This window comes from Lithobates pipiens, unplaced genomic scaffold (genome assembly GCF_037356315.1).
Source record: "Lithobates pipiens isolate NorthernLeopardFrog02 unplaced genomic scaffold, aLitPip1_a1.2 Scaffold_27, whole genome shotgun sequence".
Lineage (NCBI taxonomy): Eukaryota > Metazoa > Chordata > Amphibia > Anura > Ranidae > Lithobates > Lithobates pipiens.
In genome coordinates this window covers 13661632-13687738 of record NW_027507788.1, presented here as the reverse complement: position 1 = coordinate 13687738, position 26107 = coordinate 13661632, and the positions used below count along the sequence as shown (strand labels likewise).

General features: G+C 45.3%; 1 protein-coding gene across 1 annotated transcript; it reads left to right on the top strand.

The window, feature by feature from the left end:
- Positions 1-11825: 11825 nt before the first annotated feature.
- Positions 11826-25625, top strand: LOC143933548 (uncharacterized). Its single transcript, XM_077456479.1, has 2 exons — positions 11826-12008; positions 23574-25625. Exons 1-2 carry the CDS (start codon positions 11841-11843, stop codon positions 24435-24437), a joined length of 1032 nt encoding a protein of 343 aa, XP_077312605.1. The 5' UTR covers positions 11826-11840; the 3' UTR covers positions 24438-25625.
- Positions 25626-26107: the final 482 nt, after the last annotated feature.

The following is a 26107-nucleotide window of genomic DNA, read 5'->3' as shown; positions in this document are numbered from 1 at the left end:
CTGTCGCCTTCCGGTCGCCCAGAGGCAAGAGAGAGAAGGGGGGAGACTTCAGTCACAGACAGGGATGGATGGTGAGCTCACTCACCCCTTGGTGGCCAGCACCTCTCACCCGGATGTATCTGAGGCTGCTGGAATTTTAATTTCTGGCCCCTACTTTACTTTTCTGAGGGGTTGAAGTGTGGGCAGACACAGAGGGGTAGTGGCAGGAGGAAGAAGAGCAGATCGAGCCCTCTCTCCTCTCCTGTTTGTGTGTGTGTGGACAGGGGGTGGGGGTGGGGTAATTGTTAGGTTAGTGCTAACTTTGGGCAGTGTAAAAGAGAGTGTAACAGACACTCTCAGCTTAGACAACTGCAGCCAGCAACCCTGCTGGGAAGTCATAGTCCGGTCTGAATAATGTGTCCGGGTTTGAGGCAATCTGAAACCTGCACACATGATTCCAAACCTGAACTGTCCGGGTGAATCCTGGACAGGTGGCAACCCTACTTCAGTCCCCACCCACCAGCGTGACCTTTCAGACACCTATTGCAGCGGCAGAACCAAAGAAAGTGCTCAAAAAGCCTGTCGACTCTGTGCTACAGGCGGTGGGCAGGCAGGCAACAATAAGAAGCAATAAAATACTGAAGCACCAAGCAAGCTCGCACCATCCCGGCCCATTCCACCCCTGAATTGCCATCTTGGTCCCATGGCCGGCCCTGGGCAGTACAGTAGCGCTCAAAATAATAACTAAATAAAACTTGGCCTGTTGGTGGGGCCTGGGGACAGGGTTGATGACCACTGCTCTAGAACCAGGCATGGACTGGCCATTGGGACTACCGGGAGATTTACGGTGGGCTGATGGCTCAGAGAGCCGGTCAGGTGCAGTCCTGGAGCCGCTCCTCTCTGACAGTGAGTGATCGCGATTTCACACCTGTCGGGAGGAGCAGCTCCGTCACTTGCTGGAGAGAGCATTAAGCGTTATGCTCCCTCCAGCCTGCAGGGGGAGATAGACAGCTGGCAGACTTTCCTTCCCCTCTCCCCTATCACTTGTTATCACATGACTGGAGAGAGGAATGAAAGGCTGCCTTCAAAACTGTGAGTACATGTGGGAGGGGGAGGAGTGGGAGGACACACTGATGTGAAGGGGGCTGCTGGTGGGGACTGATGTGAAGGGGGCTTCTGGTGAGGACTGATGTGAAGGGGGCTGCTGCTGGGGACTCTGATGTGAAGGGGGGCTGCTGGTGGGGACTCTGATGTGAAGGGGGCTGCTGGTGGGGACTCTGTTGTGAAGGGGGCTGCTGGTGGGGACTCTGATGTGAAGGGAGCTGCTGGCGGGGACTCTGATGTGAAGGGGGCTGCTGGCGGGGACTCTGATGTGAAGGGGGCTGCTGGCGGGGACTCTGATGTGAAGGGGGCTGCTGGCGGGGACTCTGATGTGAAGGGGGCTGCTGGCGGGGACTCTGATGTGAAGGGGGCTGCTGGCGGGGACTCTGATGTGAAGGGGGCACAGGTGGGGACTCTGATGTGAAGGGGGCACAGGTGGGGACTCTGATGTGAAGGTGCACAGGTGGAGACTCTGATGTGAAGGGGCACAGGTGGGGACTCTGATGTGAAGGGGCTGCTGGTGGGGACTCAGATGTGAAGGGGGCACAGGTGGGGACTCTGATGTGAAGGGGGCAGCTGGTGGGGACTCTGATGTGAAGGGGGCAGCTGGTGGGGACTCTGATGTGAAGGGGGCAGCTGGTGGGGACTCTGATGTGAAGGGGGCAGCTGGTGGGGACTCTGATGTGAAGGGGGCACAGGTGGGGACTCTGATGTGAAGGGGGCACAGGTGGGGACTCTGATGTGAAGGGGGCACAGGTGGGGACTCTGATGTGAAGGGGGCACAGGTGGGGACTCTGATGTGAAGGGGCACAGGTGGGGACTCAGATGTGAAGGGGGCACAGGTGGGGACTCTGATGTGAAGGGGGCAGCTGGTGGGGACTCTGATGTGAAGGGGGCTGCTGGTGGGACTCTGATGTGAAGGGGGCACAGGTGGGGACTGTGATGTGAAGGGGGCACAGGTGGGGACTGTGATGTGAAGGGGGCACAGGTGGGGACTGTGATGTGAAGGGGGCACAGGTGGGGACTCTGATGTGAAGGGGGCACAGGTGGGGACTCTGATGTGAAGGTGCACAGGTGGAGACTCTGATGTGAAGGGGCACAGGTGGGGACTCTGATGTGAAGGGGCTGCTGGTGGGGACTCAGATGTGAAGGGGGCACAGGTGGGGACTCTGATGTGAAGGGGGCAGCTGGTGGGGACTCTGATGTGAAGGGGGCAGCTGGTGGGGACTCTGATGTGAAGGGGGCTGCTGGTGGGACTCTGATGTGAAGGGGGCACAGGTGGGGACTGTGATGTGAAGGGGGCACAGGTGGGGACTCTGATGTGAAGGGGGCACAGGTGGGGACTCTGATGTGAAGGGGGCACAGGTGGGGACTCTGATGTGAAGGGGCACAGGTGGGGACTCTGATGTGAAGGGGCACAGGTGGGGACTCTGATGTGAAGGGGCACAGGTGGGGACTCAGATGTGAAGGGGGCACAGGTGGGGACTCTGATGTGAAGGGGGCAGCTGGTGGGGACTCTGATGTGAAGGGGGCTGCTGGTGGGACTCTGATGTGAAGGGGGCACAGGTGGGGACTGTGATGTGAAGGGGGCACAGGCGGGGACTCTGATGTGAAGGGGGCACAGGTGGGGACTCTGATGTGAAGGGGGCACAGGTGGGGACTCTGATGTGAAGGGGCACAGGTGGGGACTCTGATGTGAAGGGGGCTGCTGGTGGGGACTCTGATGTGAAGGGGCACAGGTGGGGACTCTGATGTGAAGGGGGCTGCTGGTGGGGACTCTGATGTGAAGGGGGCAGCTGGTGGGGACTCTGATGTGAAGGGGCACAGGTGGGGACTCTGATGTGAAGGGGGCTGCTGGTGGGGACTCTGATGTGAAGGGGGCAGCTGGTGGGGACTCTAATGTTAAAGTGGTCCGGTCATGATGAAGTCCAGGGCCAAATTTTTGTCCCAGTCCAGCCCTGTCTAGAACACACACATTCATACAGTACATATATTTTATTTTGTACTGTGTGGGTTTATTTGGTGAATTACAATACACATAGTATGAATATGGTTTACTGGCCTGGCTCGGTGCCATCCAGGGCTCTAGTTGAGTTCAACAATGGATGATAACATTATACAGTGACTGGAGCATCGAAACTCTTTTTTGTTGGGTTTTGAATGTTTTAAAGTGTTTATAACGTGTGGGTTATATCTGAAGATTTGTATAGTGTTGTGTAATTTGTGATGAAGTTAATGTTCATTTTTTTCATACAATTTTAATGCTCTGGGCATTTATTTCAGGGGGTACTTTTTTTCTTGTGGTTTTTGCATTGACCATGAGGATTATCAGATTCAAGCCGGGGGTTTTTTTTTTTTTTTTGTCTCGTTTTGGCTTCTTTGTGAAAACTACGGGGAAATAGATTTTGATGCAGCTTTACAAATCTATTGTGCTTGAAGGGAAAATTTGAGAAACGAAACTAAGAGTTGCAAAGATTCTGGGAAACAGAAAGCGTATTAAAATTCCATCAGCCTGTTTCCAGAGCTGATCCAGAAAACACATTCCTAAACTAGAGGATTTTTTTTGTCTAAGCCCTTGTACACACGGTCAGACATTCGCGACCACAAAATCCGTCTGATTTTTTTCCCACGGATTTTGTCCGAAAACTGGTGTTGCAGACACACGGTCGGACAAAGTTGTCGGGGAAAAAAAATCTGATCGTTCGGGAAACGTGACGACGTTTGTTCATTACGACGGGACTACGTTCAGACTAGTAGCATATAGCTTTGGATCTCGTAATTTGATCTGAGCATAGCGTAGCATTTTGTACGATCGGAACTCTCTACAAACGATCGGATCATGTTCTCGGAAAAATGTAATATCCAGCTCTCAAACTTTGTTGGTCGGACATTCCGACGGAAAAAGTCCGATGGAGCCCACACACGGTCGGTGTCATGAAATTATTAGACCAGACTGTGTGGACTGCACAGAGGAAACCCAAAACGCATGTGAGTGAAATAACAATGTGTTTATTATAAATAAAAGGGAAGTGAAAACAAACAGTGCACTACCAACCACAACAACAAGTAATATATATATATATACAATAAATGGGAACTACCAGAGACGTCAACGAAAGCCAGGCCGAGGTCATACACCGGGGAATCAGTAGAAGGGTAAGGACAGATGGATGGGCTGCAGAGCAGGGATCTAGGTAGCAGGAGACAAGAGGGACAGGTCCAGGATGGGCTCAGAATCAGGAAGGAACAGGTCAGGTAGATACAAGGTCCAGGTTCCAAGGTCCAGGTTCCAAGGTCCAGGCTCCAAGGTCCAGGCTCCAAGGTCCAGGCTCCAAGGTCCAGGCTCCAAGGTCCAGGCTCCAAGGTCCAGGCTCCAAGGTCCAGGCTCCAAGGTCCAGGCTCCAAGGTCCAGGCTCCAAGGTCCAGGCTCCAAGGTCCAGGCTCCAAGGTCCAGGGGTCAGGGCACATGGAGAGAGCGATACCAAGGCAAGCATGTTAGGGCTTGCCGGGTATTTATAAGACTACTGATGATTACCCTCACGTAACAGCTGATCGCAGCAGGTGCTGTCTGCTCCACACTGCCGGAGTACACCCGCTGGTGGGCGCCGGTACTACAATCCAGGGTTCCAATAGCGCCACCAGGAGGTAGGTCCTCTTATTACAGGCCCTGGGTGTTAGAAGACACCCGCTGGTGGACACTGGTACTGCAATCCAAGAGATCAACAGCGCCACCAACGGGTGGAACTTTTCATGACAGTCGGATTATCCGACAACACAGTCCGATCGGACATTTTCCGTCGGAATGTCCGACCGTGTGTACAAGGGCTAACACCTTCACCCCTGGGCCATAGTCTGTCTGGTTTACATTGTCTGGTGGAAAGAGGAAAAAAAAGTATTAGATTAAATGTAAGAAAAATAATAATAATAATTATTCAGTGTTATGTTATTTTGAAAAAAGTCAATTATTTGAATATGTTTGTGAGGAAAGTATGTACAGTATATATCTTCGACATTTAAAAGCAGTGATACTAAACACACACTGTTTGATTTACATTGTCCCTTATGTTTCTGTATGTAGTTGATGGCTCTGTATTTATTTAACCACTTCAATATCGGGCCTATTCTGGCACTCCTCTCCTACACGTAAAAATCACAATTTTTTTGCTAGAAAATTACTCAGAACCCCCAAACATTATTTATATATGAGAAAATACAAAAAGCTGCGCCAACATAAAAGTAACCTATAAATAAACACCCCTAAAAAAAGGATTATTTTTTATATATGTGAAATGTGAATAGTTGATATATTCAAAACTTCTAAATAAAAAGTAACAATTAATAAGAATTCATCCTCAAAAAGTTCATAAAGGAGTCCATAAATGATCAACAGTTGCGGTCCTAAATGGAAACACCACGGTGGTTGAACACACTCAGATGCGCACAAGTGCCCGTCACCATATAGTGAGTGCGCTTACCAGATGGAACTTTGGTTAGAGCGTTATGACTATATCATCAATCGCGTCAGAATATTCCTCTTTTTAGTAGATCAGCTCACCGAAATGAACAACAGCACTCTTATAAGCACATCTTAATCCACGATCCCAAAAAATACTATCAGTAGCTCCAGGGAAAAAGAGGGAACCAACATAGTGTGATACTGTTTGGAGGATTTATTAAAGTAAAAAGTAGCGCACTTACATGAGCATCGAATAAATACAGCATGCATAGAAAGAACATAAAAAGCCGGCCGGCATTCAGGAGCCCGTCCTCCTCTCCTACAACGTGATGGGGTCCCCATTGACAACGTCAGGTATGACGAAACGCGTCTGGGAAGGCACGCAGTGACGCCATCACGTTGTAGGAGAGGAGGACGGGCTCCTGAATGCCGGCCGGCTTTTTATGTTCTTTCTATGCATGCTGTATTTATTCGATGCTCATGTAAGTGCGCTACTTTTTACTTTAATAAATCCTCCAAACAGTATCACACTATGTTGGTTCCCTCTTTTTCCCTGGAGCTACTGATAGTATTTTTTGGGATCGTGGATTAAGATGTGCTTATAAGAGTGCTGTTGTTCATTTCGGTGAGCTGATCTACTAAAAAGAGGAATATTCTGACGCGATTGATGATATAGTCATAACGCTCTAACCAAAGTTCCATCTGCTAAGCGCACTCACTATATGGTGACGGGCACTTGTGCGCATCTGAGTGTGTTCAACCACCGTGGTGTTTCCATTTAGGACCGCAACTGTTGATCATTTATGGACTCCTTTATGAACTTTTTGAGGATGAATTCTTATTAATTGTTACTTTTTATTTAGAAGTTTTGAATATATCAACTATTCACATTTCACATATATAAAAAATAATCCTTTTTTTAGGGGTGTTTATTTATAGGTTACTTTTATGTTGGCGCAGCTTTTTGTATTTTCTCATTGCTGTTAGGTGTTTGTATCACATTTATTGCTGCCGCCTTCCTTATAGATTGTTAGTAGTTTGTGTTTGTTTTTTCTTCACCCAAGCGCAGTTTATTTTTCCCATTATATATATATATATATATATATATATATATATATATATATATATATATATATATATATACATATATATATATATATATATATATACATATATATTTTTTAAGCAGACACCCTAGGGAATAAAATGGCGGTCATTGCAACATTTTATCTCGCACAGTATTTGCACAACAATTTTTTTAACACATTTTTTGGGTTGAAAAAAAACGTTTCATGAATTAAAAAATAACAAAACAGTAAAGTTTGCCCAATTTCTTTTGTATAATGTGAAAGATGATGTTACGCCGAGTAAATAGATACCTAACATGTCAAGCTTTAAAATTGCGCACACTCATGGAATGAAGCCAGGTTACATATTGAGAGTTACAGAGGAGTTCTAGAGCTAGAATTGTTGCTTGCGCTCTAACGCACACGGCGATACCTCACATGTGTAGTTTGAGCAACAGAGATAAAAAACGCCCTCACCGACATTAAAGCTGCCAGAGGGAAGCTGCAACATTGTGTCAACAGGATCCTTCACACGTGGTCAACCAGCTCCATTCTCACCACGCAGTACCACTCCCCACCCCTAGGGACAGTCAGAAGATTTGCTTGATACTGTAATGCCGCGTACACGCGATCGGAATTTTGGCCAGCAAAAGACCGATGAGAGCTTTCCATCAGAAAATGCCACTGTGTGTATGCTCCATCGAAATTTAGCTGCCCGAATTCCCGCCAGCAAAAATTTGAGAGCATGTTCTCAATTTTCCCGACGGAAAAACTTTTTTTATCGGAAATTCCGATCGTGTGTATGCAATTCCGACACGCAAAAAAATCATGCATGCTCAGATTCACCTACAAAACGGGAAGCTATTGGCTACTGGGTATTGAACTTCCTTTTTAGTCCCGTCATACATGTTGTACGTCACAGCGTTCTTGGCGGTCGGAAATTTGGTGTGACCCTGTGTAGGCAAGACAGCTTGAGCGAAATCCCATCGGAATTCCGTCGGGAAAACCATCAGACCTTTTTCTGACCAAAATTCCGATCGTGTGTACGCGGCATTAGAGAACAAAGGGCTCCCCACATGGAGCCACAAGCAGGGGAGCACATATAATGTATTATATTTATTAAAAAAGTATAGATTTCATATAAAAACATAAAAAGGCTTCATCCAAAATGCCAGTAAAACGATTGTCATGAGAAATAAAACAGCACACTTACAAAGAGAGCGGCCAGTTCCAAGTGTGGAAGTGGCGACGAGACGCCAGCGTGTAGTTCCTGCCCCAACGCGTTTCATGTGAACGCACGTCTTCACCGGCATCCCCTGAAGACGCGCATTTGTACGAAACACGTGAATTCTGTGATGATAGTAAATGTTGTAAGCCCTGTAATATTCTATATTTGGAGGTGTTGCATTACTTTCTTCATTTTTCTCATCACGTAGGGGGAATGTCATGATTTGGCCCTGAAAAGCTAGATCCTATTATCTGCAATGTTTGACTGCGGTCAACTTGGCATAATTATAATCTCTTAGCAGTAATACGATTATGTGTGAGGCTCTTTGCGCTATCTGCTACCAATCCCCACCCCCTTGTTGTATTTCGTGGTTTAGCACTGGTCTAGAATAGGGCATCTTTTTTTTTGCAGTAAAGTGAAAATAATATATCTCGAACGGTATTTGCGCAGTAATTTTTCGAACACGTTTAAAAAAAAAAAAAAAAAACTGTTTCATGCTTAAAAAAAAAAAGTAAAGTAAAGTTAGCCCAATTTTTTTGCATAATGTGATAAATGAAGATACGCCGAGTAAATAGATACCCAACATGTCACGCTTCAAAATTGCACGCGCTCGTGGAATGGCGCCAAACTTTGATATTTAAAAATCCCCATAGGCGACGCTTTAAATTTTTTTACTGGTTACAGGTTTTGCATTACAGAGGAGGTCTAGTGCTAGAATTATTGCTCTCGCTCTAACGTCCGCGGCAATACCTCACATGTGTGGTTTGCACATATGTGGGCGGGACTTATGTATTCGTTCGCTTCTGTGTACGAGCTCACGGGGACACGGGGGCTTTAATTTTTTATTTATTTTTTTATTGTTAATTTTACTTTTATTTTTTTAGTTTGACACTTAAAAAAAAAAAAAATTATTACTTTTTTTTGCTATTACAATGAATGTAAACATCCCTTGTAATAGGAATATGGAACGATCTGACCTATTTACAGTGAGATATGGGGGTCAATAAGACCCCATATCTCACCTCTAGGCTGGGAAGCCTAAAATAATTAAAAAAAAAAAAAAACGATCACGGCTTCCCACCCGAGGTGGCGCCGTTATTTTGAATGCAGAGGCCGAGCGTGACGTCATAACATCGCGCCCGGCCTCCGAACGATCATAGAGACTCCGGGGACCATCTGGTTGGCCAGAAATCTCTATGATATCATCCGGGGGCCGGGGGATCCTGTGACCGACTCACCGATGGAAGCGGTAAGTCAGTAGAAGCACCGGAGGGTGGCACCGCCCGTAAGAACAATCAAGCGGCGAAACATCAACTATGATCGTTCTTATGGTGCAGGGAATCGCCAGCTGAAAATTCCAATATCTGTAACCTCAGGCATCATTCAGATATAACCCCCGAAAGTCGAGGCCGTCCCAGGACGTCCACCCGACGCGAAGTGGTTAAGTGAACGTTTAAAAAGTGAATATGAGTGAAAAAATAAATGAATAGTAATCCTTCATGAACAATTCCCAAAGAAATGCGCCGATACTGAATTAGTCCCAAATTGTGAAATCCAAAATTGAATTTGCAGAAGAAAAAAACTTTGCGGGAGGAAAAACTTTCAAAGTGTACTCTTCATACATGCATCACCACCACCACCCTGAAAATGGGGGAGGCTTACCGGAAGACTTGGACTTAGCTAGGCATATGCCCCCCCAAGTCATGTAGGCTTATATATGGAATTCAACCCAGTAGATATAGATAATCCAAAAACTCAGCTTGCACCGCCACATCCGATGGGCGAAAAATTCATTAATATCCGATGAAAGATGGCGGTAATAGTCTTTACATAAAACCATAAAAACAAAAACCCAACATATCGCTATATTGTCTCGAAAAAATACTTTAATAAATGGGCATAAAAAGAAACTCACATTTTGAAGGTATCAAAAACGGCATGTACATGAACAGAAAGATCAGCGATGTCTGCAGAGGAGTCTACCCAACGCGTTTCGACTACAGAGTCGTCATCTGGAGTGTGGGCCCCCTTCTCCCAGCATCGCTTATAAAGGAATGATGACCCCCCCAAGTCGTTTGGAACGCCAGAAACACTTCCGTCTGACATCACTTGCGGTTTTAAACCGGAAGTGTATATCTCGTGTAGACGGTGTGTTTAAACATGGAATTCCCCTTTTAAATGTTCCTCCGTGCATCCTAATTCCCTGTATTATAGTTTCTTAACTTAAAAAAAGTATAAAAAAGGGTATTTAAGTGAGTACAAGCGTTCCGATATACTCTGTGGTTATTGGCGCTATCCAAGCCTCGTTCTCGGCGTGCCTACGGCCAATCAGTTATCATAGTTACATAGTTAGTAGGGTTGAATAAAGACACCAGTCCATCCAGTTCAACCTGAGTGAGTGTCTACAATTGTCCCTATCCCTGTACATTGCACACTCACATTGGTCCCTCCCCTCAAGGAGCCCACAATCCAAGGTCATTCATTCATATCCATTCATAGTCATTCATATACTAAGGCCAATTTTTGGACGGAAGCCAATTAACCTACCATTAATCGTTAGTCAAGCCTCGCTTTGAGTACGAGGCATGGCGCTCCTCACTTCCGGTCTGGCGTTCCAGATTCCAAGCCTCAATGTGAAACAGAGGCTTGGACTTCACACTTCCGCATTTTAAATAGGGATATGGATGGCCTGTATATATATATTATGCTAAAACTTGTAATAATGCAGATGTCACGGCCGCGCAACCTTCGCCCTCATAAAGAGAGGAGGAAAAAGAAGAGAGAAACCAAAAGAAAAAAAAAGGAGAAAAGATGAAGGAAACAAAAGAAGAATGAAAAAAATATATAAATGCTGGGCAATTACCGTATTTATCGGCGTATAACACGCACTTTTTCCCCCTTAAAATCGGGGGAAATTCGTGGGTGCGTGTTATACACCGATCCCTACTGTCTGTGAGTCTAAAAGACCGAGCGGCGCCGAAATAGACCGAGCGCCGCCGAAAAAGACCGAGCCGTCTGCTCGGCTCCGCTCGTAGTCCCGCCTCCCTGCTGTTTCTGGAGCGAGCGCTGCCGAAAAAGACCGAGCCAACTGTACTGTGTACTCGGCTTGGCTCGGCTTACAGTCCCGCCCATACTGGGCGGGACTGCGAGCCGAGCCAAGCCGAATACACAGTAGAGTCGGCTCGGTCTTTTTCGGCAGCGCTCGCTCCAGAAACAGCAGGGAGGCGGGACTACGAGCGGAGCCGAGCAGACGGCTCGGTCTTTTTTGGCGGCGGGATATGTAAACATGGGCAAGGCTGCAAACGGCGCTGGGCAAACTGGAAATGACACTGGCAAGCTGCAAATGACACTGCAAAGCTGCAAACAGCGCTGGGCAAGCTGCAAATGATGCTGATCATTCTGCAATGATGGACAAGGCTGCAGATGCCAAGACAAGGCTGCATTGACGGGCATTTAAATGTAAGTTTTTTTTTCCCTTAAACTTCCCTCCTAAAACTTTTTTCCTTAAAATGCCCTCTTAAACTTGGGGTGCGTGTTATACGCCGGTGCGTGCTATACCCCGATAAATACGGTAGATAGTAATAAAAATAAATCTAAAGTGAAAAAAAAAAAAATGTATGCTAAAAAATTATAATGGTACAAGATCTCCCCATCACCTATTTTGTACCATTATAATTTTTTAGCATAACATTTTTTTTTTTTTTCATTTTTTCACAGCTTTTTTTCACAGCTTTTCAGGAAGCTGTACATTTGTATAGATTTGAGAAATATGTCATAAAGTACTTTTGTTTAATACAATTTTTATATTTCGAGCATTTATTTTAAGGGGTACTGTACTTTTCCTTGTGGGTCCGGGTTCCATGTTTTTTTTTGTTGAGTTTTCTGGCATTATTGCCAGGTTTTGGCTTCTTTGTCCAAACTACCAGCAATTGGAACACAGATGTGTTTGAGCATCACAAATCCCTTGTGTTTTTGGAGAAAAAGCCGAGAAACGAAACTGAAAGTAGCAATGATGCAGGAAAAAAAAAAACCCCCTTTAAGATCTCATTTCCAACACCGATCTCTTGAGCATACAGAGGTTTATTCTTCACTAGAGGATTTTTGGTTCTTCTCTCCACCACAGTCTGTCCGGGTTATTTTGTCCAAAGCGAAGAGGAGAGGAAAGGACGCATTAGAGGTAAGAAAAAATAAACTAATTTAATTTTTATTTAAATAAAATAAATAATAATATATATATATTTTATTTTATTTTAAAGAAGTTGTAACCTTTTTAAGGTGGAGGAACTCTTGAAATAACTTTTCAAGTTCTGCCCAAAAATTACTGTATTTACAGACCACCGTGATGGTGGTTACTGGGGAGAATGCTCCTTACATTTACAGTATGATGATTGGGAACATTTCCCCCTTACAGAAAGCGGTTTCCTTATGAAGAGTTTATGAGCAGGGGCGGACTGACCATTCGGGCACTGCCCGAGGGCCCCATGCCACTAAGGGGCCCCATCATGGTTGCCAGCTTCAATAAAACCAGGGACAGTATGTAAAAATCTGTGTTTTTAAAAAAATCCCAAGATTATGCTGCCCCGCCTCTCCAGTACCTTTTCAGTGTGTGTATGTGTATTCTGTGTGTGTATACTATGTGTGTATATGTATTCTTTGTGTGTATACTGTGTGTGTATATTGTGTGTCTGTGTGTGTATACTGTGTGCCTGTGTGTGTATACTGTGTGTGTATATTGTGTGTGTATACTGTGTGTGTGTATACTTTGTGGCCTCATAATCTCCTATTGCCTGGGGGCCCCATAATCTCCTATTGCCCGGGGGCCCCATAATCTCCTATTGCCTGGGGGCCCCATAATCTCCTATTGCCTGTGGGCCCAATAATCTCCCATTTCCCCCGGGGGCCCCATAATCTCCTATTGCCCGGGGGCCCCATAATCTCCTATTGCCTGTGGGCCCAATAATCTCCCATTTCCCCCGGGGGCCCCATAATCTTCTCCTATTGCCTGGGGGCCCCATAATCTCCTATTGCCTGGGGGCCCCATAATCTCCTATTGCCTGTGGGCCCAATAATCTCCCATTTCCCCCGGGGGCCCCATAATCTTCTCCTATTGCCCGGGGGCCCCATAATCTCCTATTGCCCGGGGGCCCCATAATCTCCTATTGTCCGGGGGCCCCATAATCTCCTATTGCCCGGGGGGCCCATAATCTCCTATTGCCTGGGGGTCCCATCATTTCCTATTGTCCGGGGGCCCCATAATCTCCTATTGCCCGGGGGCCCCATAATCTCCTATTGCCCGGGGGCCCCATAATCTCCTATTGCCCGGGGGCCCCATAATCTCCTATTGCCTGTGGGCCCAATAATCTCCCATTTCCCCCGGGGGCCCCATAATCTTCTCCTATTGCCCGGGGGCCCCATAATCTCCTATTGCCCGGGGGCCCCATAATCTCCTATTGTCCGGGGGCCCCATAATCTCCTATTGCCCGGGGGGCCCATAATCTCCTATTGCCTGGGGGTCCCATAATCTCCTATTGTCCGGGGGCCCCATAATCTCCTATTGCCCGGGGGCCCCATAATCTCCTATTGCCCGGGGGCCCCATAATCTCCTATTGCCCGGGGGCCCCATAATCTCCTATTGCCCGAGGGCCCCATAATCTCCTATTGCCGGGGGCCCCATAATCTGCTATTGCCCGGGGGCCCCATAATCTGCTATTGCCCGGGGGCCCCATAATCTTCTTCTATTGCCCGGGGGCCCCATAATCTCCTATTTCTCGGGGGCCCCAGTCCGCCCCTGTTTATGAGTAATCTCCATTAGCATTATTATTTTTTTTTGAGCTGTGGGAATTTACAAGCAGTAATATTCTCATTGTTGTCAAAGTTAAAGTATCAAACTGTGGAAGTCTGGTTATTAAAGCTAATATCTGATAAAGATTATTATTATAGTGTAAAATAAGATGCATTTAGCATGCTGTATTATACCTTGAATTTTTATTTATTTTTTGTTTGGAGAAACCCTACCAATAATTTGACAAGCTCAAATTGTTGTATATTGTTTTTTTTTTTTTTATATATATAAAACGGGAATCGGGTGTAACAGCTATTGGTGTAAACATGGCTGTGTTTACCTTTCTATTGTCAACCTAGAGACTAAATGCCGCCTACACACGCCCCGGACTTTTCGACAGCAATGGTCCGACGGAACGAATCCGTTGGACAATTCGATCGTGTGTGCGTTCCATCGGACTAGGGCTGGGGGAAAAAATCGATTTAAATCTTGAATCGAGTTGAGAGGTCAAATCAGTTCAAAATTTCAGCAAAACCGATTTTTTAAATTTTTTTTTCACCAGGACCGGTGCTGACACCGCGCTGGTCCTGAGGTGCTGCGGGCAGGAGTTTTTAGGCGAGGGCGCGGCTTTGGCCTAGTCCGCGAGGCCTGGACGACACGGACTAGGCCGAAGCTTAAAAACTTCTGCTCCTCAGGACCGGTGTTCTGCCTAATAGAGTCCGGCCATCGATATGTGTCCGTTCCGTACTGCGCATGCGCAGTACGGAGCAGACGAAGCTTCGGAAAATCTCCGAAGCTGAACGGCGCCTGCGCCGTGAGTGGAGGAGGTAGCCCCACTATCCAAGCGGACATAGGGTTTAGAATTTTAGAGGGCCCCTCGCGGGCGAGCTTCGCTCGCCACGCTTCGGGCTCGGCCTCGCTGCGCTCGGCTCTTTTTTATTCTAACTCTATGTCCACTTGGATAGTGGGGATAGAACCTGGACTCACGCCGCAGGCGCCGTTCGTCCTCGGCAATTTTCGGAATCTGTGCTCCTGTGTACTGCGCATGCGCAGTACGCAGAGGACAGCATCTGATGGAGGACCCTATTTGACAAGACACCGGCGCTGTGTCCATCAAAAAAAAAAAAAAACTCGATTCGAATCGTAAATCTTTTTTTTTTTTAAATCGCAGTTTTTTTGTTTTGTTTTTTAAATCGCCCAGCTCATCGGACCTTTGCTGTCCAAAAATCTGACGGACTTTAGAAATTGAACATTTTCAGATTTTTCGGTCCCAGTTCCTATCGAGAAATCCATTCGTCTGTATGCTAGTCCGACGGACAAAAAAAAAAAACGACGCTAGGTGTAGTACGGGTCTATATTTGTCATTGATTTACAAAGAACTTGGGATAATGAGTTATTAAATATGATATTTTTAAGGCAATTGCTTATACACACTACCGTTCAAAAGTTTGGGGTCACCCAAACAATTTTGTGTTTTCCATGAAAAGTCACACTTATTCACCACCATACGTTGTGAAATGAATAGAAAATAGAGTCAAGACATTGACAAGGTTAGAAATAATGATTTGTATTTGAAATAACATTGTTTTTACATCAAACTTTGCTTTCGTCAAAGAATCCTCCTTTTGCAGCAATTACAGCATTGCACACCTTTGGCATTCTAGCTGTTAATTTATTGAGGTAAGCTGGAGAAATTGCACCCCACACTTCTAGAAGCAGCTCCCACAAGTTGGATTGGTTGGATGGGCACTTCTGGCGTACCATACGGTCAAGCTGCTCCCACAACAGCTCAATGGAGTTCAGATCTGGTGACTGTGCTGGCCACTCCATTACCGATAGAATACCAGCTGCCTGCTTCTGCTGTAAATAGTTCTTGCACAATTTGGAGGTGTGTTTAGGGTCATTGTCCTGTTGTAGGATGAAATTGGCTCCAATCAAGCGCTGCCCACTGGGTATGGCATGGCGTTGCAAAATGGAGTGATAGCCTTCCTTATTCATTTATTTAATGAAGATGCCATTTGGGGACCTGTGAGGCGTCTGTTTCTCAAACTAGAGACTCTAATGTGCTTATCTTCTTGCTTAGTTGTGCAACGCGGCCTCCCACTTCTTTTTCTACTCTGGTTAGAGCCTGTTTGTGCTGTCCTCTGAAGGGAGTAGTACACACCGTTGTAGGAAATCTTCAATTTCTTTGCAATTTCTCGCATGGAATAGCCTTCATTTCTAAGAACAAGAATAGACTGTCGAGTTTCAGATGAAAGTTCTCTTTTTCTGGCCATTTTGAGCGTTTAATTGACCCCCACAAATGTGATGCTCCAGAAACTCAATCTGCTCACAGGAAGGTCAGTTTTGTAGCTTCTGGAAGGAGCTAGACTGTTTTTAGATGTGTGAACATGATTGCACAAGGGTTTGCTAATCATCAATCAGCCTTCTGAGCCAATGAGCAAACACATTGTACCATTAGAACACTGGAGTGATAGTTGCTGGAAATGGGCCTCTATACACCTATGTAGATATTGCACCAAAAACTAGACATTTGCAGTTAGAATAGTCATTTACCACATTAGCAATGGATAGAGTATATTTGTTTAAAGTTAGGACTAGTTTAAAGTTAGCTTCATTGAAAAGTACAGTGCTTTTCCTTCAAAAATAAGGACATTTCAATGTGACCCCAAACTTTTGAACGGTAGTGTATATGTATGTGTATGTGTATATATATATATATATATATATATATATATATATATATATATATATGTGTATGTATTTCTGCATACATTGATTTCACTGAGCTCACAGATAGTCAGTCACTCACAGATGGCCACCATTGTCTTAGGACCATTGTGGCTAGTCTTTTGTGGGTGCCAGATAAAACCAGCTTTTTCGCGCTTCTTTCAAGCCTATAAATTGCCAGACAATACAGAAGGCCATTGAACTTCATCTAGGGCTGCAAGTGCCTAGGACTTTGAAAGACTGTCGTCTCCAGAAGCTGAAGAAGCTACAGGGGTTTCCTGGATTGAAAGCTGAATGAATTTTTATCCTTGTATTGTATCATCTGTAACACATCTGTAACCAAAGCTAAGTAAATCTACTTTTTATTACATTCTATGTGTGTGTTTTAATCCTTGCATTTACTGACCACATATCTGAAAGGGTAAATATCTAAATGAACCTATGGTTAAATATAACACACAATTTAACCCCTTAATACATAATGGTGCTGTGAGCAGGATATTTAACCCTTTCAGTGCTGGTTTGAAGTGCAGTGATTGAGCTTAGTAATACTGTTATGAATTGTAATGTTTTTTGACAATTGGGAAACTGTATTATTAGTGTGCACTGTGATAGCAGGTTTGTTGTTAGCTTTGCTTTGGTGGCATTATAGTAATTTAGCACGTGGTGTACACGTAGTGAAGAGGGAGGATGTTTAACTGGATAAAAAGAGCGAAGGGGGGGAGACAGTCGAAAGAGCCCCATCCCAGAGTGGGCAGATTCTAGACGCTGGTCTACTCTGGCTCGTGAATTGATCAAGTATCAGGATGCATTTAAAGTGGAAGACCCCCGCCATTGTCTCCTGAACCTTGATTTGTCTCGATATTCAAAATCAGAGCAGAAAGCTGCATCTTTATTAGGATGGATATTTTTGCAAGCGCTCATAGATGAGACAAAAAGGAGAGAAGCTGTTGATGTGGAGCTGCAGGCAGTAACAGATCAACTTCAAATCCTAAAGGAATGCTTTAGAGCTTCTGAAAAACACAAGGAAGAAATGGAAACACAGTTTTCAGAGTATGTAGTGAGAACTGTAAATAAGCAGCGTAAAAAGAACGGTAGGAGGAGATTACCAGGAAACAATGCTGCAGTGAAAGTACGTACCCTGGTTACCAGGGGAGATTGGGAGGAATTAACATATTGGTCAGGTTCAGACACAGATGAAGAGATAGAAATTGGTCAGTTAGAAGCAGGCAAGGCTCGTCCTATTGTTACGACGAGACAAAGGAGAGAAGTGACTGAACGAGCCAGTTCAAGCGGTAGTAATGTTCTTTCATCTGAAGATACATCCCGCCCAGCACAGGAAGCTGAACAGCAATATACAGAAGAGACCAGGTCTTACACAGCAGGGGAGCTTACGGAGCTAGGACAGAAATTTGCCCAGAGACCCAATGAATGCTTATTGTCATGGGTTTTGCGTGTGTGGGACCTGGGAGGAGATGGAATACTTTTGTCTAATAGAGAGGCAGTGGGGTTAGGCAGCATGGCCAAAGACCCCAGGGTAAGACTTTACCTGAGGAGAGCGAGGGACACGACGGTCGTTTTCTCCCTTTTGCATCTGATAAGAGATTCTATAGTCCAGAACTTATGGATTTAACTCCTTGGCGTACAATAGGGGAAGGAATTCACAGGCTGCGAGAATATGGGTGTGTAAGTGGATTGATTGCAGACCCTCTAATAGAAACTCCTACTGTGCATGATAATTGGACAGGACCTGATATGGCTTTGTTCACGGCACACATGAGAAATAAATTGCTTGCTAACGCCCCGTCCCATTTAAAGGCTCCATTGTTTACAATGTTGAGTGCTATTGATGCAAAGAAAGAAAAAGTTCACGAGGCAGTGGCTTTACTGGGACAATTAGGAGAATTGGAGAGAGTTGGAGACAGGGTTAAACAAAGGAGTGTGGAAGAGAAAGATCCTGTAGAGAGGTTGAAGATTACACGAAGAGAATTATTTTTAGATCTTTTGCAGAGCGGTGTACCAATATCAGAGATTGATGGCATACAAACAGGTTCTCTTTTAAAACGATGGAAAGAATTAAAATCAAAAGGGAAATTAAAATCTAGCTTGCCTAAGAAGGTGGCAACCAGTGATGTAGAGGATTTGCCTGTGTTTCCTTCTGCCCCTCCTGTGGAGAGAAAGTCAAACCCTTATGGGGCGGCAGCAGAAGAATTAATGAAACACAAAAAGAAATTTGGGAGCAGAGGATGGGAAGTGCCCACTCCTCTGGAATGACAGGAGGGTGGATCCTCTGTGCCACTGGTTCAAGTTAACATGCTGAAATCAGGGGATCACCGCCCATATGTATCAGTGGCAATATATTGGCAAGGACAACATAGACCACAAAGGGTTACTGCATTGTTAGACACAGGCCGCGTACACACGGGCGGACTGTTCGCCCAACTAAGTTCGTCAAACAATCCGACAAACAGTCTGTTCAAAATTTGCATGAACGGACTTGACCACACACGATGAGCAGACAGTCCGCTGAAAGCGTGCGCGATGACGTGAACGGCACGTACGACGGGACGAGAAATTCGACGTCCAATACACTGCAATGCAACCTTCGCCGTGTAAATCCTTTCTGAGCATGCGCCAAACTTAGTCTGTCGAACTAGCCTACACACGAGCGGACTGTCCGCTGAAACCAAGTTTGGACGGACTGTCTTACGGAAATTCCGTAAGACTTTGTTCGTCAGACTGTCCGCTGAAACAGTCCGCTGAAGCCCACACACGAGCGGATTGTCCGCTGAAACACTGTTCAGCGGACTAAGTTGGGCGAACAGTCCGCCCGTGTGTACGCGGCCACAGGAGCTGAAGTGACTTTGTTTCACAGCATCAAAAGTCAAAAACATCAGACCACAGGGGTAGTGGCAGTTGAAGGGCTGGGAGGACAACACACATGGGCGCACAAGGTATACTGCAGATTGCAAATTGGAAAAGGCCCCATATTTAAGGCACAAGTTTTAATATCTGAGCTACCTGATAACATACTGGGAATGGATATCTTGAGGAGTCAGACAATCCAAACTGATGCAGGTGTGTTTTCATTTGGTAACTCAGTGCGTTCTTTCTTTATGTCTGCAGTAAAACCTATCATCAGGGGACATGCAAAGTGGACGCCAGTGTACATCCCTCCGCCCAAAGACCCTGTTAATCTCAAGCAGTACCGCATACCTGGAGGACACCAAGAAGTGACTGACACAATAAAGGCCTTGCTGGATGTAGGAGTATTCAGGCCTGCGGTGAGCCCCTTTAACTCGCCTATTTTTCCTGTAAGGAAACCAGATGGAACTTATAGGATGACAATAGACTATCGAGCGTTAAACAAAGTGGCTCCACCCCTTGCAGCAGCTGTCCCAGATATAGTGTCACTTGTAGAGACTATTTCTCAAACTGCTGGAGAATGGCATGCGGTACTGGATTTAGCAAATGCATTTTTCTCCATTTCTATTGATGAGGAATCACAAGATCAATTTGCTTTTTCTTGGGATGGAAAACAGTATACAGCCAATGTTGTCCCTCAGGGCTATTTGCATAGTCCAACAATTTGCCATGGTATGGTAGCCAGAGATCTGGATATGTTACCAAAACTGGACTGTAACCTGTATCATTACATTGATGATATCATGCTCTCTGGTAGTACAGAAGAACAAGTAAGACAAGACTTGACTACAGTGCAGGCCCATATACAGAAAAGAGGATGGGCCATTAACCCTACAAAGATCCAAGGACCAGCTACAAGTGTCAATTTTTTAGGAATGATTTGGTCTGGGCCCATCAAGACTATTCCACAACCTGTATTAGACTCTATTGCAGCATTGAAGCCTCCCAAAAATGTGAAAGAGGCTCAAAGTTTACTCGGTTTACTGGGTTTTTGGAGACCTTTCATTCCTCATTTGGGCCTGATTCTCAGGCCAATTTATAATGTTACCCGGAAAAAGACTGTATTTTTATGGGGACCAGATCAGCAGTTGGCACTAGACACTGCTAAAGAGACTGTAAGGACACAGCACTCTTTAGGCCCTTTGAAACCAGATCAGCCTTTCATTTTAGATGTGACTGCAACTGAACATGGGATGTCGTGGGGTCTGTGGCAGAAAGGGCAAAATCCAAGGGATCGGAAGATACCATTGGGATTCTGGTCCAAACAGTTCACCGCTGCACAGAGAAAGTACAGTCCCTTGGAGAAGCAGTTGCTGACTGCCTACACTGCATTACAACATTTGGAAGTAACAACAAAGCAGCAGTTTGTGACAGTGAGGACTGACTTACCCATTTCGGGGTGGGTGAGACGAGAAGGTTTCCAGGCTCATACAAGTGTGGCACAAAAGCAGACGCTACAGAAATGGAAATGGTACTTAAGTGAAAGGGCTAACATTTCATCTCAGGATCCCAGTCAGATATCACAACAACTGGCTGGACATGTGGACTTTGAATCAAAAGTTCCTGAGTTGCCTCCAATGCAAGTGGGAGAATCGCCTTTCAAGGATGCACCTCTTTTTATTGAGCTGTCAGATGAAGACAAACAAAATGCTTGGTTTACAGATGGATCGGCCAAAATCACCCCTCAGGGTAGAGTATGGACTGCAGCAGCTTTCCAGCCAGGTACTGAAACAGTGATTCACCAAAGTGGTCAGGGTGGATCGAGTCAATATGCTGAGCTCCAAGCTGTGTATATGGTGGTGCAAGATATACCAGGGAATTTGATTATCTATACAGATAGTTGGGCAGTATTTAAAGGACTAACTACTTGGCTAAGAGCATGGAAACAAGAAAACTGGCAAGTAAATGGAAAAGAACTGTGGGGTGGGCCTCAAATCTGGGAATTTTTGTGGCAAGAAGGTCACAATCTAATTATTCAAATCGGACATGTCCACGCCCATAGTGGAGATCTTAACAATGATACGGTTGATGGACTTGCACAAGTGTCTGTTGCTAACCAAGAGAATGACACCATTTTGGAAATCTTAGGAAAATGGGCACACAGTCAATCCAGACACAGAGGTGCACAAAGCACGTGGCAATGGGCGCAACACAAAGGCATACCATTAACACAGACTCAGGCAAAAGACATTGTAGCCCAGTGCCCCCTCTGCCAAGAAGCAAAGAAGTGGCCGCGAATGACACCCATGCCAGGAAACATTTACAGAGGTCAGCAACCAGGACAAGTCTGGCAAGTAGACTTCATAGGCCCCTTGCCAGGAGGAAGAGGTGGATTGAAATATGGTGCCACAGCTGTGGACACATATAGTGGACTTTTGCAAGTTTCAGCTACTAAGCATGCGGATCAGAAGACAACCTTGAAACTTATGCAATTGCTGACACAGCATTATGGAGTGCCTCAAGAAATCCAATCAGACAATGGCACACATTTTACAGGACAAGCCGTTAAACAATGGGCGGAGGAACATGGTGTACACTGGGTGTTTCACATTCCCTATCATCCACAAGCAGCAGGTTTAATTGAGAGAATGAATGGTTTGCTTAACCACTTCCCGACCAGCGTACGACGATGTACGTCGACAGAATGGCACGGGCAGGCATATTGGCGTACATGTACGTCCAATATTCGTTGCCGCCGTGCCATCGGGAGCGCGCCGCCGGCGGCGCGCTCCCGCGCTGGTCGGGACCCCCGTGAGTCCGGTCGCGGGACCCGCGGACTCGATCGCCGCGGGCATCCCCGCGATCGTCTCACGGAGCGGCCGAATGGAGGAAATGCTGTATAAACAACATTTTCCCATTCTGCCTAGCAACTAGTGACGCTGATCTCTGCTCCATGTGATTGGAGCAGAGATCAGTGTACACTAAATGAAAGCCCAGTGTACACTAAATGAAAGCCCAACCCCCCCACAGTTAGTAACACACCCCTAGGAACACTTAACCCCTACACTGCCACCCACAGGTTAACCCTTTCACTGCCAGTGTCATTTACACAGGAATCACTGAATTTATATAGCAGTGATTACTGTATAAATGACAATGGTCCCAAAAATGTGTCAAAAATGTCCGATGGGTCCCCGACAATGTCGCAGTCACAATAAAAATCGCAGATCGCCGCCATTACTAGTAAAAAAAAAAATAATAAAAAATTATTAATAAAAATGCTATAAAACTATCCCTATTTTGTAAACGCTATAACTTTTGCGCAAACCAATCAATAATCGCTTATTGCGATTTTTTTTACCAAAAATATGTAGAAGAATACGTATCGGCCTAAATTGAGGGAAAAAAATGTTTTTTTATATATTTTTGGGGGATATTTATTATAACAAAAAGTAAAAAATAATGCGTTTTTTTCAAAATTGTCGCTCTATTTTTGTTTATAGCACAAAAAATAAAAACCGCAGGGGTGATCAAATACCACCAAAAGAAAGCTCTATTTGTGGGAAAAAAAGGACGTCAATTTTGTTTGGGAGCCACGTCGCACGACCGCGCAATTGTCAGTTAAAGCGACGCAGTGCCGAATCGCAAAAAGTGGTCTGGTCTTTGACCAGCAAATTGGTCCGGTCTGGAAGTGGTTAAAGAGCAAATACGGAAATTAACACCTACACGCACACTCAGGGGGTGGGATAAGGTGATACAAGAAGCAGTGTACATTCTGAACAATAGAGTAGTAGGACAGAACACTCCTATGCAGCGAATGTTGGGAAGTGGTGTTGAAAGTGCAGGAGAATGGGTTGTCACTCTAACTACTAAAGGTCCAACAATTCCTGTAACTCAACCCATACCAGTTACAATGCTCCAAGATGTGGAAGTAAGCGGGGGTGAGGGGGAAGTGAATCCTAGCCCTGATTCCCATATATCAGTACCTACTGGCATTTTACAGTTAGATCCCACATGTGATTTGCAGTTCATTCCAGACTCTAAGTTGACTGAGTGGTGTGAGTGGGATACAGAAGTGAAAAAAGATGCACTGGGAGAATATTGTGTTACCCTAGTACCTTTAGAAATGGGATGTCTGAAAAAAGGACAACAAATAGGACAGATAATAATTATACCTAAACGTCTACGGGTACATGGGAAAATGTATTCTGCCCAATTAGGTACCAAGGTGTGGGTAGCTCCAAGTGTAGCTGAGAGGGGAAGAGCTAAAGGAAGGAAGGGAGAAATTGTGGCCTGAGGACCCGGGTCCACAGCTTTAGTTTTAATTGAACAGGAAGACCAACCTATTTATGTTCCTATCCACAGATTGTTGCCGTTGCCATGAGGACACTACTATGGCTTCAGATGATGACCAGCCTCGTTTTTGGTGGAACAGCACAGAAGAACTTCTTCCATGAGACTCTGAAAGCAACAGCTCATGTTTTTAATGTTACAAACTGTTGGGTGTGTGGACAAACACCCCGTGCTGCACCTGAAGGCATACCATTATATGGACTACCAGTTAACATTAGCTGGTTGCCTTTGGATGATCCTTGGAGAATAGCAATAATGAATAGAGCTATGGACAGTTTGACTAATCCATCATGTAAAAACATACCAACTAATTTTGGCCCAGAGGAATATTCTATAAAGTTATCCTGTAAAGCCACTGGTGTATTGTGTGTACAAAGACCTAGTACCAATGACTCATATTCCATAGAACTGGGAAATAGTAATTGTGATTATGTAGTAACAGATCATTGGAATAATATCGCTATGGTGCAGGTAGTGGGGAGAGGAGAAGTATTTAATTTTGAAGTAGATGGGTACCGCATAGGAGGATCTGCATTTAAAAATGATACACATGTGTGTGTGGCCAAAGATAGTGCCCTTATTAGCTGTGTAAATCTGTCTAAAAATCAAACACGAGCAGATATGTTTTGGCAGTACTGGATTCACCAAACTACTTGTACTCCATTGCCTTATCAATTCTATTTTATATGTGGTTTGAACGCTTATAAATGGCTACCACCAAATTGGTCAGGGAGCTGCTATATTGCACATGTAGTACCAAAAGTCCGTATAGTTTTTAATAATCCACCTGGGAGGGTAAGGAATTGGAAAAGGAGCAAAGGTTCCTCAGAAATACAAGATATACCCGAGGGGTGGGATGTCACTGGAAGGAGATAGATTGGCTATGATTATTCTTCCTCAGTATGGAGTGGCTCGGACAGTGCAAATGCTGAGGAGAATGTCTAAAATCATAGAATATGCGTTCAATAAAACATTTGATAGTATTGATGCTCTTACAGAAGAGGTTAGGCAAATGAGATTGGTGGTACTACAAAACAGAGCTGCTTTAGATTTTATTCTTGCTGCCAAGGGAGGGGTATGTGCTTTAATTGGGGATGAATGTTGCTCCTATATATATATATTTTTTTTATATAAAACGGGAATCGGGTGTAACAGCTATTGGTGTAAACATGGCTGTGTTTACCTTTCTATTGTCAACCTAGAGACTAAATGCCGCCTACACACGCCCCGGACTTTTCGACAGCAATGGTCCGACGGAACGAATCCGTTGGACAATTCGATCGTGTGTGCGTTCCATCGGACTAGGGCTGGGGGAAAAAATCGATTTAAATCTTGAATCGAGTTGAGAGGTCAAATCAGTTAAAAATTTCAGCAAAACCGTTTTTTTTTTTTTTTTCACCAGGACCGGTGCTGACACCGCGCTGGTCCTGAGGTGCTGCGGGCAGGAGTTTTTAGGCGAGGGCGCGGCTTTGGCCTAGTCCACGAGGCCTGGACGACACGGACTAGGCCGAAGCTTAAAAACTTCTGCTCCTCAGGACCGGCGCTGTGTCCATCAAAAAAAAAAAAAACTTGATTCGAATCGTAAATCTTTTTTTTTTTTAAATCGCAGTTTTTTTGTTTTGTTTTTTAAATCGCCCAGCTCATCGGACCTTTGCTGTCCAAAAATCTGACGGACTTTAGAAATTGAACATTTTCAGATTTTTCGGTCCCAGTTCCTATCGAGAAATCCATTCGTCTGTATGCTAGTCCGACGGACAAAAAAAAAACAACGCTAGGTGTAGTACGGGTCTATATTTATCATTGATTTACAAAGAACTTGGGATAATGAGTTATTAAATATGATATTTTTAAGGCAATTGCTTATATATATGTATGTGTATGTATATATATGTGTACCGTATATACTCGAGTATAGGCCGACCCGAATATAAGCCGAGGCCCCCAATTTACCCCCAAAAAAACTGGCAAACTTATTGACTCGTGTATAAGCCGAGGGTGAGACATGCCTGTCCATCCCTGTGTGTGTGTCCGTCCATCCCTGTGTGTCCGTCCATCCCTGTGTGTCCGTCCATCCCTGTGTGTCCGTCCATCCATCCCTGTGTGTGTGTGTGTCCATCCATCCATCCATCCCTGTGTGTGTGTGTCTCCATCCATCCATCCATCCATCCCTGTGTGTGTGTGTCTCCATCCATCCACCCATCCCTGTGTGTGTCTCCATCCATCCACCCATCCCTGTGTGTGTGTGTGTGTGTGTGTGTGTGTGTGTGTGTGTGTGTGTGTGTGTGTGTGTGTGTGTGTCCAGCCTACCTTTGTCCCGAGCCTCCGTCCCGTGCCTTGCCTCCTTGCCTCCGTTCCGTGCCGTGCCTTGCCGTCGTGTCGTGCCTTGCCTTGCCTCCGTCCCGTCCCGTGCCGTGCCTTGCCTTGCCTTGCCTTGCCTCCGTCCCGTGCCCTCTTCGGCGGCCATTGTAAAATTCAAAAGCCGCGCCTCCTCCTTCGCCTGTGATAGGCGGAACACTGAATTTCCCAGCAGCCTGTGTTCCGCCTAT